This window comes from Ambystoma mexicanum, chromosome 6p (assembly GCF_040938575.1).
Source record: "Ambystoma mexicanum isolate Mex_15411 chromosome 6p, UKY_AmexF1_1, whole genome shotgun sequence".
Classification (NCBI taxonomy): Eukaryota; Metazoa; Chordata; class Amphibia; order Caudata; family Ambystomatidae; genus Ambystoma; species Ambystoma mexicanum.
Window position 1 is genome coordinate 398,837,944 of NC_090935.1, and position 17,318 is coordinate 398,855,261.

The window sequence follows — 17,318 nt, forward strand, 5'->3', positions numbered from 1 at the left end:
TCTACCATCCGGCAATTGCATCGGCTGCACACGTAAATGATGCACCCAAGCACCCTATGACACCTTACTCTCTCAAATGACCTGGACTGCGGTCCCCAAGGGCGTTCAAGCTACCATTGCTTTGAGGTGATACAAATGATATATAGAGCGCTATATACATGACAAATACCATAACATTCATAAAATATATTTTTAATGATCTGCTGCCGTTTTTATGCTGAAAAGTGCGTCTGAGTTGTCATAGTGCACTGCCATTTCAAGGGTGGCAGTTTCACTGAAATATTATGCTTTTGAGTTCAACCTTTCCTTTTGAATTGAAGGATAGGGCTTTCGACTTCCAATGCTTGGCCATTCACATAGCTCTTCCTTGTTTTACTTGCAGAAACCCACACAGTCTGCCTTAATAGGCCAATTTTCAGTGTGAAGGTTTTTGAAGGCTGGCAAGTAATTTTTCCAAACAGTTATGTTTGGTTGGGCCTTTGATTAAACACACAACCCAAGGGTGGTGCCTTCAGCACACAGTCCCTGGGATGGTTTCAGCCAGTCTGGCATGGGCTGCCCCTCAGGATCATATATTGTTTTTCCTCACATGAACCATTCAGGGGGAGGGAACAGAGCCAGGGAGTCTCGTGACTTTGAGAAACAATGGGTAAAGGGAATAGAAACCAGGAGTCTACTGTGGCCATTTTTCCTTTGTCCGGGAATCCATTGATTCGTATGGCAGGTCCTGGTTATCCCAAAAATTGAGACTACCCAGTGTGACTGTGAAGTCATCATGTATCTACCACCAGCCCATACCCTACTCTGTAGGCAACACACATATGCCCTAAAAACATGCACTAGGTGTACAGGGTATACCCCGACCCATGGGTGCCATAAGGGGAACCCAAGGGTGTTGTTTACAAAACATGAAACTAAAGAGCTGCACTTCCAGAGGTCCAGGCTGGAACTCAGTGGCAGAAAACATACAAAAACACACACAGAGAAGTGGGAGGACAAGGAGGCCCTGTCCCTCCAAAAGGCATTCCAGCATTCAAACTAGCTGCACCAGAATGCCAGTCTAGCTACATAATAACACTTATTATGCTTGCTTTATCAATGATGCCCAATATAAAATATCATGCCACAGTAAGAAATGGCTAAACTAGTTGCACCAAAATGCCGGTCTACCAATGTAATAACACTTATCTTACTTGCTTTATCATAGATGCCCAGTAAAAAATGCCATGCCTGCCCCTTAAATCCCCCATCGCTTTGCACACACACAGTGTGATTATGAGTGCATGCAACGTGCAAGGGGCCCAATGGGCAGGCATGGTATTGTTTAGTCGGCATCTATCATAGATGCCCAGTGAAACAAGCATTGGCAATGGCAAGGTTTGGGCTTTTGTGTAGGCCTGGGAATGGCACTTGCCAGCCCCTGTCGTACTGTTATTAACTGGGCATTGGTGGTAGCAGATGCAAAATGTTGTGAGTAACTGGGCATCTAATAGCAGTGCATGGCAAATGCCTAATACTTATGCACAAAACTGTGATTTTGAAAATGCTTCTTTAACAGGACTTAAGTGAAGGACACACATAGTGTTTATAACTCGAGTAGCTGAAGGCAAACCTGGTTAAGACATTGTTATTACACCAGTAGCAGGTTTACAGGCTCAATTAAGCCATTCAATCTCAAAAAATGCTTTAAAAAACACTGGCAGGCGCTTTGGGTGCAGTTTGATGGTAAGGTTTGATTAAAGTGAGCTCAAAGAGTTCGCAGGAGGGGGTGTTTTGGGCTGGGAGGGGCAGGAACAGGGAGCCAATGGCCATAGGGATTAGCATGATCAGTCAACTGGTGGGCAATTAACAAACAACACATACAAGCCGTGTGTCCCTCATTGAATGTCATTCCCCCTATCTGTACTCTAATGCAATAGTTTTGTCTTCTAGGTGGTGCAAGCTCCCACCAGCACCTTGCACAGAGAGCTCATTTTGGGCAGGGGGTTGTTCAACAACCCCCCTCCCTCCAAACTCTTCCACACAGCCCAGCACAAACACACACGGGCACACATTCACATGCAGCATCCACTGGTTCATTCACACTCTCAACCATCATCATGCACTCACTCATTACACATAACAGAAGCATGTATACATACATACACATATTTAAAATTGCTTTCTGCTCCGGTCCTTTCCTCTCAGCGCTCCAGCCTAGCGTGAATGGTTACCAGCAAGCAAATAGCTTGTCCTGCACATGCGCTTAAGAGTCACAACGTTGTTGACAAAGTGCCCTGTTGCGTTTGTATGTGCGGGGAGGCGCAGGGTCGCCCCCTCGAACATACAAACATGCAGTTCCACAGCCAGCATCTTCAATGGACTATGAAAGATTGAGGAAGCAAAACACTCCTGACTTTGTATGGCACATTGGACCTTCGCAGCTAGGGAACAGAACTATCAAACAGAAACTGTGTTTCCCTTTGACAGTTCAAGACAGTCCAGGAGCAATCCCTCAGCTGCAAAATTCAGTTGAGGACACACACAGTGTTTACACTGGGCTGGCTCCTCCATAATGTGCGATAGTGCTCATGGGTAAGCGCACCCTCTCCCATTATGTACCAGTCACCACTGGTACACCCTCAATGAATCTATGCACAGGATCAGTGTGGCTGGAGATGAAATACTTTGACCATTAACCATGCCTACTTTTACAGCCACTATGTGGACAAGCGGCTGGCCGATTTGGCACTCTGTGCCATCTACTACACCTCCAACGAACCTGGTGTTTCCTTGACTGGTGCAGCATTGTGTCATGCCATGCTGCCTATTTATATATGTTTGCAGGCTTCTGCTCATTCCTGATTCTGGCCACAGTGCTGTGCAATGTGCTGGTGTGTGTTGCTCTCATCCGCATGCACCATCAGTTTGCACGTCACACATTGCTGAGCGCTGATGCACACCACCACGGGGGGGGCCTGCCTCCCGACACCGCAGTCACAGCTTCCGTCACCTGACTGCTGCAGAGAGTCATGTGATTATCCTACTCATGCCACATCCGTGGTAGTTCTCATCTGCTCCATATAGCTAGTGGTGAGTATTTGGTTACTCCTGTGTCCCTCCCACCAAACACAATCATTCCTAGGTTTCTGCACTCAATCTCTCCTTCTCCAGAGTTGTCAGCAGCGGGGTGAGAGTAGATGGTTCTGCCTTATACCTTTCCCTCCATTTGTACATGGCATCATACCTTCGGTGGTGGGGGCTTTGCCTGCCCCTCAGCCACTACCCTAACCTCTTTTCTCTGCCCTTAGTGTTGACTATGTGAGTATGTCGGAACGTCCCTTTCGTCCACCTCTTCTGTACCCCAAGGCTTTTTAGTTCTATTCCAGTTGTACTACCTTCCCCTCACTGCCTTCGGCTCATGGTAAATTCTATTCGGGAGATGATTTTCCAGTCGGTTTCTTACTTTGCATTTAGTAATGTACTTCTTCTCTTCCCAATATAAAACCTCCTGGAGTACGAGTCCAAGCATGCAAAGAAGAAGCCAGGACGGGGCAAGCAACACATTTGAAATGGGTCATGGAGAGTACGGTATCTTTTTGCTGCTCTGCCTGATCTCCGCATCCACAGGCTCCCAATACCAGTGGTGGCGAGTAAATGTTTCTGCTTGCCCCCTGCTTCCTCCTTTGGGCTCAAGATCGTCTAAGCCATACTACTTTTGGTGATATTAGAGGTTATCCTCTACCTATGCATTCCACGATCAGGCATCCCCAGGGCTTTAAGTGGACCAGGGCTAGCCTCGGCTGAGCCCCTGCAGTCTCCAAAAAGGACGCCTGAGCTGGGGCCCACTCCAGACTATCCCCAGACACGCTGGAACCTGAGGCAATCTATGTAGCCGAAGTGCTACTGTTACACAGGCTGCCCGCAGGTGTCAGCACTTCAGATTAGAAAAAAGAAAAGGAATTGCTGCCCTTTCTTTTTTATAAACCGAAGCAGTAAATTCAAGCAGCCTGTGTAACCGTGCAGCACTTCAGCTACACAGGATGCTTGATGTCTCTGTACTCAGAAACAGGAGGAGGGCTGGACTGCCCAGCTCTCCTTTTGTTTCCAAGTAAATAGTCATCACGCAGCATGAAGCACCTTGGCTTCAAGCTGCATGATGACTTTACTAGAAACCAAAAGGAGAGCTGGGCAGTCCAGCCCTCCTCCTGTTTCTGAGTACAGAGACATCATCAGCAGGCAGACCTTTCGTTCAAGGAGCCCGTGGTTAAAGTGTTGCACCGGAGGGCTCCTTGAATTAAAGGGCTGCCTGCTGTTTGCAAGCTGTGGCACACTTGTGTCACACCTTTGGTGCACCCAGCCCCCTCTTTTGTTTAAAAGGAGGGACTGGGCGCATCAAATGTAATAATGGCAGTGCGCCCCAGATGTACTCCTTTTATCAGCTCCCACCCCCACTTACGCGAGGGCCCTCCTTGGGGGCGTGGCCTAGGTACGGGTGAACTTAGGCCACACCCCCTAAGGAGCCCCCCTCCCCCATCCCTCGATTTCTGATCCCACTTAAAGCACTGGCATGCCTTCACTAATAGTGGTAGAAGGCGCAGTCTGCTCTACTCTTTCCTCTACACCCAGAGCCGAGATGCCTTATCCCCCTTGTGGCAATGAGTATACTGCTCTCTTGCCTCCCTGGTCCCGTGGTATTCACTACATGCATCTTTGGTGCTACACATTTTAAGAGCATAGCTCTGCCTGGCTCGCACCCTACCTCGTGCAAACTCTCACTACTCCCCTGGTGTGAATGCATCAGGGCTTTAAGTGCGCTGGGTCACGGCAGTGTCCAGAAAGGGTTCCCAAACCAGAGCCCACCCCCAACTGGCATTGGCCAGTCGACACCTCAGGCAGCCGGTGTAGAGGCTGCACGGTTACATGAGATGCCTGCAGGTGCAGCACTTCGGTTTAGAAAAAAGACAAGGCATGTATTTTATTTTTTCTAAACTGAAGTACTGACACCTGCAAGCAGCAGGTGTAACCGTGCCGTGCGGGCTGCCTGATTTCTATGTACTCGAAACAGGAGAACAGGAGGAGGGCTGGGCTGCCCAGCTCTCCTTTTGTTTCCGAGTAACTAGTCCTCACCCAGCATGAGGACTAGTTACTCAGAAACAAAAGGAGAGACTGGGCCCTCCAGCCCTCCTCCTGTTTCAAGTACAGAGACACCAGCAGGAGGCAGGCCTTTCATTCAAGGAGCCCGTGGTGAAAGCGGGCACCTTGCATAAAAGAGCTGCCTGCTGCGTGGGAGCTGGGGCACACTGGTGTCACACCCTTTGGTGCGCCCAGGCCCTTCTTTTGTGTAAAAGGAGGGGCTGGGCGCGTCAAATGTAATAATTCCAGTGTGTCCGGCTGCACCGCTTTTATCAGCCGGTCCCCCCTTAAACGAAGGGCGTGTCGTTAGGCCACCCCCCCCCCCTAACTAGCGCCCCCTGCCCCCATTCCCAATCCCACTTAAAGCACTGGAATGCACGAAAATACCCCACACTGCCCTCAAAGCACCAAGCAACTCCTCTGCACCTCCAAAGTGTATTCTCCATTTCCCCGCCGGCGTGTTCCTAACCCCTCAATAGTGCACCAGCACCCCTACATCAACATGAATCCATAAGTTCCACGCTCGTGTGTCCCCTCGCCGGGTACCCCTTTTCTATACTCCTGTCCTGGGGCGCAGCTCCTGCAATAATCCCGCGCACCGCCTCCACACGCTACGGTGCACGGGGCCTCCTCTTCCACCCGACCATCATACCCTGTACACCACTGTCCAGTGGCGCTGACTCGGGAAACAAAGTTCGGCACTAACTGGCCCCCGCCTGTCCCCCTCGCCAACGGACACCCACTGCCGCTGCGCTGCGCCAGTATTTCCGACAGGGCCATGCCTCGCAGCGGCGACGGGCTGGGGAAGTGCGGTGCGTGCGCGCGCCACTCCCCGCCCCGACACGCCCTGGTGTGGAACCCACGTGACCAGGAGGAGGCGGGCCCTTCGTGAAGTCGGTGTCTCGGATGGGAGGCATGCAGTGGCACTAGGAAAGGGCGCCTCTGAGCCGCAACACGCCTGGACAAGCGAGCTCCTGCGCTCCCGTGCAGCCCGAGGAAGCGCCAGCCCCCCCTGGAGCCTCTAAGCGGACCCCGCGCAGTGCCCAGCACGAGCTATGCAAGTGCACGGCTTTTGCAAAGTGAACTCCTCCACGGACTTAACCTGACTGGCGGTCTCTGGGGCAGCAGCGCGCGTGGGGCGAACGGCGCGCGGATGGACTGGTTTCACTCAGGGCTGGAAAACTAGAAAAGCAGGAACTCAATGAGGAAAAAAACCGGGGGTTCCATGCAATTACCCGCACCTGGCTTTACGGCGACGAACACACCGCGTGTGGGCTATAATATCGTTTCTGGCGAAGTTCCCGTCAAGCAGAAGCGGATTTCTTCAAAATACTTAGTACAATTGAACTCAGATTGTGGATGTAACCACTCGCCTTACTCTCGCCATAAAGAGGACCGCTCTGCAGCCTGATCTCGAAGGATATGTGAGGTTGATGATGGTAAGGAAAGGGGCAAGTGCCTGGTTTCTGTCTGAAGGTTCACTTTAGCACTTTGGACTGAGGCGCAGGGCAGCGTTGGACCTTGAACGCGCCGATCAGGTTGGGCCCGGGGAACTCTGGTTCTTGGAGGTTGGAGGTGCGTTAAACGAGAGCTGCACGTCTCCAGCATTTGTTCTTTCATAGATTCCAATGCTACTCTGAAGAGAATTGTCTTCCTCCCGAGGGGAGGGCTATCCACTGTTGGGACGTTTGATTAAGTTGTGAGACTTGTGGATCCTTGGTCGTAACTATCAGACACCAGGCGGCGGGATGGAGGGGGAAGACCTTCTGGGGGCTCTGAATGACTCCATGGAGAACCTGACTGTGCAATCCCTGATCAGCCTGGGGCCGGCCCCGGGCGCCAGCAAGTCCCTCACCATCCCGGCTGTCATGTTCATCATTGGCGTGGTGGGAAATCTGATCGCCATTGTGGTGCTGTGCAAGTCACGCAAGGAGCAGAAGGAGACCACATTCTACACGCTGGTGTGCGGCTTGGCACTCACCGACTTGCTGGGCACCTGTCTTGTCAGCCCGGTCACCATTGCCACGTACGTGCAGCAGCGGTGGCCAGGAGGTGAGGAGCTCTGTGAATACAGCTCCTTCATTCTACTCTTCTTCGGCCTCTCAGGTCTCTCCATCATCTGCGCCATGTCCATCGAGCGCTACCTGGCCATTAACCATGCCTACTTTTACAGCCACTACGTGGACAAGCGGCTGGCCGGTCTGACACTCTGTGCCATCTACGCCTCCAACGTGCTCTTTTGTGCATTGCCCAGCATGGGCCTGGGCAAGTCCACCTTTCAGTACCCACAGACCTGGTGCTTCATTGACTGGCGCAGCAATGTGTCGCGCCACGCTGCCTATTCCTATATGTATGCCGGCTTCAGCTCCTTCCTGATCCTGGTCACTGTGCTGTGCAATGTGCTGGTGTGTGTCGCTCTCATCCGCATGCACCGCCAGTTTGTACGCCGCACCTCGCTGGGCGCTGATGCACACCACCGCCTGGGCGAGCTTGCTTCCCGCCGCCGCAGTCGAAGCTTCCGTCGCATGGCTGGTGCAGAGATCCAAATGGTTATCCTACTCATCGCGACGTCTGTGGTAGTTCTCATCTGCTCCATACCACTAGTGGTGAGTATTTGGTTATTCCTGTGTCTCTTCCACCAACCTTAACCATTCCCAGGTTTCTGCACCCAATCTCTCCTTCTCCAGAGTTGTCAGCAGTGGGGAGAGGGTAGATGGCTGTGCCTTCCACCTTTCCCTCGATCTGCACTTGAGATCATACCTCTGGTGGTGAGTGCTTTGCCTGCCCCTCCCCAACACTGCCCCAACCTCTTTTCTCTGCCCTTGGCGTTTACTGCATGAGTTTGTCTGCCCGTCCCTTTCTTCCACCTCTTCTGTACCCCAAGGCTTTTTAGTTCTATTCCAATTGTACTACCTTCCCCTCACTGCCTTCGGCTCATGGCACATCCAGTTGGGAGATGCTTCTCCAGTCGGTTTCTTACTTTGCATTTTTTAATGTATTTCTTCTCTTCCCCATATAAATCCTGGACTACAAGTCCAAGCATGCAAAGAAAAAGCCAGGGCGGGGCAAGCAGCCCCCCTTTGAAATGGGGCATGATGGCATGAGTGTGATGGAGAGTGCTGCATCCTTTTAGTGCTCTGCCTGATCCCAGTGCCCACAGGCTCCCAGTGCCCACAGGCTCCCAGTGCCAGCGAGTAGAGGTTTCTGCTTGCCCGCTGCTCCCTCCTCTGGGCTCAGGCTCATCTAAGCCTTACTGGCTTCTGGTGATCTCGGAGGTTATCCCCCTACCTTTGCACTCCAGGATCCTAGCAGACACAGTCTCTCTACTATACTTCTAAGCCCGGGTGCCTTATCCCACGTGTGGTGGCAAGTCTCTGCTCTCCTCTCGCCTCCCGTGCTATTCACTGCATGCAGCTATGGCTTAGCCCCGGGCTCGCCTGCTCCTCTTTGCTGCTCCAAGTTTCCAAAGCATAGTGTTACCATGTCCCTTAGGCGGTGCTGGCCCGGCCCTCAGTACCTGCACTTCTCAGCGCCTGAAAGAGAGTACCGGTACTCGACTATGTTGCACCGCGAAAGTGAACGCTTTTCATTTCACTTTATCGCAACTTAAAGGACTCGCCTTTGCTGGCGAAAGCGGAGCCTTTTCCCTTTCCCTCCACCTCCTCTCTCCACCGCCCGCAGTGCCCATAATGTCTCCTTCGAGGCCCACCCTGCAGAACAAAAGGAGAGAGAACTCTGCCGCCGACACTGTGCTGCGGGACACTGTTAGTTTCCCTCAGTGGTCTTCACCCGTTACCACTGATTCCCGAAACGGAGATCGGCCGTCGGCACTAACTGGCCTCGCCCCTCCCCCACCACGCCGCCAATGCTTGGTGGGGATTCGCCTGTCCTTAATAAAGATCTGCTTAAAGTGATGCAGGGTTAGCGATTAACGCGCAACTACACACGTGTTCTTTTGGGGTGCTTTCACTAATTGCCGAACAGACAGTGCTGCGTGTCAGGTGTATTGAACACAATTCAAAGTGGCCCGTAGAGTCATGACGTTGAACTGTGTGATGCACACACAGCTTGGGTGATAGTGTGTAAGATGCATACCTAGCTAGGGGGATAGTGTGTAGGATGCACACCTAGCTAGGGTGATAGTGTGTAGGATGCACACCTAGCTAGGGTGATTGTGTTAGAATGTCACGCCATTTCCTTTGCACTCCGACCCAAACGTGCACCGTCCAGTGCGGGGCTGTGCACTGCAGAGGTGCGCGTGTGGCAGTCATGGTGGCGATGATAACTTGTGTATGTGAGTGCAGCACAAACTGGGCCATTCCCTTCCCCGCTATCACACGCGGGCTGGGGACTCGTTCCTCATCGTTACGGTCGCCATGTTTTCCAATCCTGAGCCACCTTTCTACGAGCCATTAGTACGTAGTGCATGCATTGAATAGGTTGGATTGATGTGAACCGAAACTACAACTCCCACACTGCACCTGCTTGCTAGAATGAAGACCTCCGATGCCCAAGTGACATGGGGGGGGGTCATGATCATGGCGCTCCTTTGTATCATTCTCTGCCATGTCCACATGCGTTTACTCCCGCCCCAGAGAACAGATGTAGCCATTAACCAGGGACCCATAACTTGCGGCACATTATAGAAGTAAGTGTGCGCAGCGTTTAGCCAGCCATAACTTCCCGCGCCGCAGCACTTTGCTGGGGTTCCTTTGCCTGGATCTGGCTGCGCGCCCTCTCCTAAAGGGCTGGGGTGTAAATGGCTCTTGGCTAAGAAGCCAGGACTGAATATTGGTGTCGCGCACATTGCGCGAGTTCTCCAAAACTTGCTGTCAATTGTTATATGAGGGAGATGAGCTCATGTCTCGTTTGACTACCTGCCCCAGCATGCAATGTTTGTTAGAAGCTATCACCACGCAGCATGGTCATCGCCATAGGTAGAACAAGCCCACATTTCTATCTCTAAAAGTACCTTTAACTTGTGACATTGATGTCTGGAGAAAATCTGGGCTGTGGACTAATGCAGGCACACTTCTATTCGTAATTTATAGGGACTTTATGATATGATAGTTTATTTATAACGCTCTTAATACCCAGACGATTCTAATCGCGGACCCGGGGGTCGAAACTGTGGTGCTCCATGTCGTCTTGCTTCCCAGGCGAGCAGGTTGCCCCTGAGCTATCCTTTCCTAATTTAAAGGACTCCTTGTATTGGAAAGTGATCCCTTCCGTGTTTACCTATTGCACACTTTCACAAGGGCGATGACACAAGCCCCACACGTGCTGTGAAGGGGAAGACGTCCATTAGTGTTGCTCCCTCGCCGGCTGGCAGGCAGGCGGGCACTTGGGTGTACAGGGTTCCCCGCACTGTGAGCCACCCGGGGACATGTGGCACGCCGCCGGGGCGGGAGCGCTCCGCATAGGGGGCGCGCACCGTAGTCTCTCCGGGGAAGCGCTGCTGGGAGCGGCAGCCGCCGGAGCCTGTGTGGTTTAGTGGCTGCATATCCGACTGTGAGTTTAGGGATCTCGGGCCTATTCCCGGCTCTGGCAAGCGACCAAGCGTTTCGTGTGACTCTGGGGCCTGCTATCCGCCTGCGCAGGATGGAGCGTGCTTCCTCGATGATATGTCCACCCGCGTTTTAGCCGGGCTCCTTTCATAAAGTCTTTAGGGACACTGCAGCGCCTCGTATTCAAGATGCACCGGGTATGATAAATAGCATCTTTCTAAATAACCCGTTGTCTCTGCCAGAGCAGTTAAGCGGCGCGTTATCTCCGAGCAGGCCCCTTTCAACGCGGGTCATTCAATGGAATGCAGAACCCCCGGGCGCGGGAGAGCGCACCCCACCCCCCAGCTCCACCAAGCCGGCTCGTTCCTTTGCATTCGGGTTTTGTTTTTGTTTTTTCAGTATTAAGTCGCGACTAAAACACCAGAAGTGTCAAAGAAACCCAGGGCTGCCTGCGTGGTAGTCGCCGTGTAACCCCGGTTGGCTGTAACCTCGGCCAGGACGCTGTCGGCAGAGTTGATTGGCAGGCATTTTGGCAAGGGTGTGCATCAGGGGTTAATGTTACGGTGACGTTGAAGTGGTGTGCGGTTATTACGTCTGGATAAACGTAAGAGCTGTCGAGAAAATGTCTGTGCGCCAAGGAACAGACGCCTCGGCTGACGGAGATAGCCACGTGACGCCGGGGCCTGCGTCCTTCCCGGGACTCCAGTGGGCAGAGCAGCCCCCTTCTCTCCCCTGCATGTGTCCTGGAGCCTGCCGGGTTCACAGTGGTGCTTAACAAGAGTGCACACCACGCCACACTTGCCCTAGCGCCCTGGTGTGTCCCACGCCACGCTTGCCTGAGCGCCCTGGTGTGTCCCATGCCAAACTTGCCCTAGCGCCCTGGTGTGTCCCATGCCACACTTGCCCTGGTGTGTCCCACGCCACGCTTGCCCTAGCGCCCTGGTGTGTCCCATGCCACACTTGCCCTGGTGTGTCCCACGCCACGCTTGCCCTAGCGCCCTGGTGTGTCCCATGCCAAACTTGCCCTGGTGTGTCCCATGCCAAACTTGCCCTGGTGTGTCCCACGTCACGCTTGCCCTAGCGCCCTGGTATGTCCCACACCACGCTTGCCCGAGCGCCCTGGTGTGTCCCATGCCAAACTTGCCCGAGCGCCCTGGTGTGTCCCACGCCACACTTGCCCGAGCGCCAATGTGTGTCCCACGCCACGCATGTCCTAGCGCCCTGGTGTCCCATGCCACGCTTGCCCTAGCGCCCTGGTGTGTCCCACGCCACGCTTGCCCTAGTGCCCTGGTGTGGCCCATGCCATCTTTGATCCGCAGCCCATTGCATTTGTTGAAAATGACATTCTGACACTTGTAGGTTTACTTTCCCTTTTATAAATGCAAGATTTCGGCTAGGAGTGTATGCATGCTAGAATGTTATTATCACCACCGGAGTGGTCCCCTGGCGCACTGGCGGCTCTGAAAGAGGAAGGGAGGGGGGGGTTAGTGGGAGGAAGCAGGAAAAGTGCAAGAGAGCAGTGATGTGCTGTTGGCGGCCTCAGCCCGGTGGGTCCGTTGGCTGTGCCTCGGGTGTTTGCAGCCTGTAATCCGGTAGTCGTCGTGTACTGTTGTGGAGGTCTATGTGTGGTTTTGTTTTGTTGTTGGCAGTGTAGTGAAGTTTGTTGTGCTGTAGGTTTGTGGTTCTGTTTGGTTTGGAGTTTGAGAGGTGTGTGCAGAGGTGGAAATTGCAAAGTTACGCTATGTCCCAGGGTCTTGCTAAAGGGCAACTTTTGCCGTTTGCGCGGCCCTTAAGCGGGAGTCCTGTGAGCAAGAAGGCTGGGTCGTGCTTGGGTTGTGGGAGCAGAACAAAAGTTGTCATTAGATGGCCTGTGCGGGGCAGGGCGGGTGTGAATTTGCTTTGCAAGGGATTTTCTGGGGGTTGGTGTTCAGCCAGCGGGAGCTGGTTGCCTGCCGCCTGCAGATCAGTGCATATGCAATGGTGGCAAGTGGGTAGTTTGGCGTGTATGTGTGATTTGTGTGGTGCTTGCTGTCTGGAGACAGTGACAATTAGGAAAGTGTGGGCTACCCCTGCCTGACATGGGACAGCGTGAGAGCTTGGAGAGGGGGGCGGGAAGGGGCTGGTGGTGACCAGGGTAGAGTGATAAGATGTGATATGGCATTTGTAACGCACCTATACACAAGTGTTTCAAGGCGCGAGAGTGAAAAGTGAGCTCTATGCCTCGAAAGCACAATGCTGAGCTGGTCTCACAAGACAGAACCATGTTGGAGCATGTCTGTGAGGGAGGTGCGGGGGGTGGGGGAGGTGATAGGTTGGACCTCTGAGTCCTGATGGGGCGCTAGTGTAGCAGGGAGCGCGGGTCTCCAGTCACAGCCATGTCCGGTGGCAAACGCTACCCCAGATCATTTCCCAAAGAAGAAATCGGGGCCCCTCCCCCCGCCGCCACCTGGAGGCCACAGTAACAAGTACCCATGAAAGCTGCACACACTAGCCTCCGTCCGGTGTGCCACTTTCATTTCCTTCAAGCTCTCGTCTTTGGCAAACCGCCACAGAACGAGTCAGAGCCGACTCGCGTTGACGGCCACCGTGTGGTTATTTTTCTGTGTTTCCAACCTCTTCTGAGTAGCGAGGATTAATGCTGGGGTTTAGTGTCACCAGGGGCAGTTCCTAAAACGTGCAGCCGCGCCTCTCCCTGCCCTGCACAGCGCTTTCGCTGCTGGCATTCTAGAAGCATGATGTAAATCTGGATACGCTGCACCCCCGAGCGCCACCAGGAGCAGATGGCACCTGTCCGTTGGGTTTGCATCACGCATACCCGAGTGAGCAAGGAATGGACTTCCTTGGACGTCCAACTTGCTTTTCTAGCCCCAGAATGTCGCTGTGTGTCAAAGGCCGTCATTTTGTCAGCTGGGGCCCAGTCAGCTTGCCTATTCCAGCAGCGCGGATCAGAATCCGACATCAGACCTGCACCTCACAAGGCAGACTTGGAATCTACCACACGTGGCTACAACAGACTCCCAAGGTTACACACTTCCACAGTGCTGGAAATAGACAACATGTTCTCTGGGAACTCCCAACTAGGGTGACAAGATTTAAAAATTAAAACCCGGGACAGGGCAACTAACATAAAAGTAGGACTAACACTTGAAACTGACTGTCAAGGCACTATACTTCAGAAGCGTTTGGAGGAGAAGGGGGTTGCGTTTGGAGGAGCAGGGGGTTTAAGTGTTACTGTTCAAAGAAACACAATCACAAATTAAAACTATTTTAAGTTGTAAAATGCAGCATTTCTTCTGTGCGAGATTGTGCATTCCTGTCTGCCAGCTATGAAGACCTACTACAAAAAAACAGGACCACTGCAGTTTCCAATGGGAACATAATCTTGAGAAAGGGGGACAGAGCACCAAGTACTGGGACAGTCCCGGCAAAACCAGGACGTCTGGTCACCCTACTCCCAACCCTCCTGCAGGGGGTGGGCGGGAGTGAGGGACTGGGCACCAGCCCAGGGCAAGCAGCACCGGATCTGCACCCGGAAATGTATCAAGTCCAGCTCGGGGGCATCTACAGGACAGACACAGTCCTGGCGTTTAGGCTCGGGCCTCCACAGAACAGCTCTATGAGAAGACCACTTTCGCCGTAGCTCAGCTATGTCTTGCTCCGGCCTTCTTCCTCGTGGCTTTTCAGGGCTGTGGCGGTGTCTTTCAACACTTGCAAATGCAAGTGTGGGGGGGCAGGGGAGGCAGCACCTGTCCCTATGCTGCCAGTCAGCAATCTAATAACATGGAAATATATTCATTTACGTATTTTTTAGGTTCTGAAGCCCATGCCCTAAATATGCCATATAATCGCTACTCATCGCTGGAGGTATTTATTTTAATTTGAAATAGACAGTTTCTAATTTGCCGTCGATTTTAATAGAATGCACATGGCGAGCATGTGAATGCACACAGTGAGCACATGAATGCATATAACAACTCTAAAAATGCCATTTCTATCACCAAAAGGCCTTGTCAGGCCTGACTACATCACCAGGATGTGGTATTACCCAAGGTGTGGGTTTGGGTGTGGCACGTGGCAGAAGCCTGTGCTGCACTTCTCATATTGTCTTGGGAAGGAAGGCATTAACACACAGTCGCAGATGGGTGGCGAGCTTGACTTGGAAGACTTGTGGTTGGGTTATAGCCAGGGATTTGGGAAGTCTAGGGATGGGTGGTTCTCTGTTCCCCCAAATCCTGTTTCCCATTAATATGGCATTGAAGATATGCAAATCTAATACCAGCACACATCATGCCCTGCTAGGCTCTGCAAGCAAGCTTCCTAGATGTGAAGTGCCAGAGAGTCTCTGAAACAAACCCAGGACAGGGCAGGTTCCTGCAACACTCTCCTCAGTTTTAGGCCATCCTCCTTAAAGGACGACACCAGCCCAGTGAAGAAGCTAGGAGGAGTGCATCAACCAGCATCTGCATTATCGGACATTTTCAGCCAGTCAAGCCCCCCCGAGCTGCAACTGACTGCACCACTAACTGTTGTCACGCTGCCATTGCTAACGTCAGACACTTCGACCAGTGCTTCAGACCTGCCAAACACTGAGACGACGATTCCTGACCCGAGACGTCGTGTAGGCCAGCCGGCAGCCATCCGCCCAGCATCGCTCGCCGAACTGCCTGTCGCCTAGTACCCGCAGTTGTCTTCCATCTTGGACTCTGTCGCAGAAGCTGCAAAGCACCCTGAAACTGACTCGACTCTGTCGAACACCAATAACTTCTACAAGCACAAGGTAGATTGTGATTCTGTCTCCCTGGTCCTACTCTGAAGGCCCCTAGTGACATTTTATGACCCATTGCTCCCTTTGTGTTGAAACCAAGTATCCTTGAACTGTTGCGATTAATTACTTTACCTTCTACCCTCCTGTCGTCAGTATCCAGAGTGCATCCCTTTTCCTTCTTTGAAACTGTCTGTCCTCTGCGTTCCTTTACATGGTAGGTTGTATTTTGTAGTGTGCTAGAACTGTCCATTGTGATAATAATAAATTAGGTATTTTTATACAACTTTGACGGGACAGTCTCTTTTATCATTGGGTAATTGTATTTTCAGTGTGTTGCAAATAACCACCGATCCACGACCTTGTGGAGATAAACCTCCCATTTCCATTCACGTTACCAAAATTGGACAAGGAGTTCTATCATTTGCCTGTGTTTCCTATCTGTTTGGATCCCTTCTGGTCTGACCTCCAGGATTTTGCGGCATGAAATGGTAAATTTTGCGGCACAAACCTTTATCGCAGCATTTTTGCAGCACAATTTATTATTGACTGGAGGGTGCAGTATTGTTACATTGCAGGAAAAAGGCTGTGTGCAGGGCTACAAGAGTCAGGGTGTCAATATATGTATATTTTATATCAAATAGGAAGAGTACTTGATGTCACTGGCTTGGCAGAACAGTGTTTGTTTTGGCTACGTTTTTTGGTTTAATGTGTATGCCTATTTAATATTATTAACGTTATTAATCATTATCAGTTGTAATGCTGAAAATATTCCCCTTCTATGTTCCCCAATCCCGCAAACACCCACACACCTTTCTCTCCCAACACACCTCACACGTCTCACCAATTCCCCATCACAACTTGTATTTTTGAACCTCAGGCTCATTCATGCACATATTCACATGCTCTGTCACACTGCCAAGTCACAATTTGCGCTCTATTCCCTGCCAAACTACAAATCATACTCCCAACTCACACCGTACGCTCCCCAATTCCTCCCCCAGTATACAGTCCTTCATTCTTGCATGCTACTTCTGTATCTTTCATCCTTTCTCCCATTCTATCACACTCTGCCCTCATCCTTTCTCCCAATGTGCAGCCCACTACTACCCCTGAGCCCATGTTCCTTCCACTTTCTGTACCTCCGCTCTCTGATTTCTGGCCCACCGCCCCACTGCATCCACTTTGCTCTCTTGCCCACTGCTTCCCCCTCTGACCCACTACTCTCTCTCTCTGATCTCCCTTTGCTTTCTTGCCTACCACGCCACAGCTCACCCATCACTCCCCTCTCACTCCTTTCTCTCACATATTGTGACCATTTTTCAATTTTTGAAGAAAACTGTAGATGTTGTCCTCTAAAAATGGGGAATCTAAAAATAGAGCAGAAGATGTGCTGTTTTTGGAAATTAGCAGGCCACCTTAATCTCAAAGGTGACCTGTGCGTTTCCACGGTGCAGAGCTGTAGCGCAAATGATACGCTGGCCAGCCACCTTGAATACGTTTGTGTTGGAAACGCTCTCCCAACAATGGTCCCCGTGCATTTCACTGTGACTGGCCCTTAAGGGTCCTGTCACTGTAAAATGCAACCAAAAAAAAAACACATTTCTATCCCATTTGGGGAACAGAAATGCAAGTGAGACAACAATATTGCATGAGTCAGTAGGGTCGGTAAAGCCCCTGTAAAGCAGTGGCACCCCTTGTGCACATATTTAAAGTGGGCACATAGAGTGCACATTTAAAAGCACATCTTGATTGTCAATTTCGGATGCACTTTTAAATGCGCAGAAACGCCCCCTGATTCGCGCAAATGGGTGAAAAAGGACTTCTGAATGGGCGCATATAAGAAATGTCCGTTCAGATGTCCTTTGTGGATCACACTACTCTTTTTTTTTTGCTCAGTCGATATGTGCTTGCGCATTTCATTTCTTGAGTCC

At 51.8% G+C, this 17,318-nt stretch overlaps 1 protein-coding gene across 1 annotated transcript in view; it reads left to right on the forward strand.

The window, feature by feature from the left end:
• Positions 1-6,003: 6,003 nt before the first annotated feature.
• PTGER4 (prostaglandin E receptor 4) overlaps positions 6,004-17,318 on the forward strand; it is a 31,472-nt gene continuing 20,157 nt past the window's right edge. Inside the window, exon 1 of the mRNA XM_069627184.1 lies at positions 6,004-7,721. Coding sequence (XP_069483285.1) covers positions 6,864-7,721 — 858 coding nt within the window. The 5' untranslated portion in view covers positions 6,004-6,863. The remainder of the gene's footprint in view (positions 7,722-17,318) is intronic.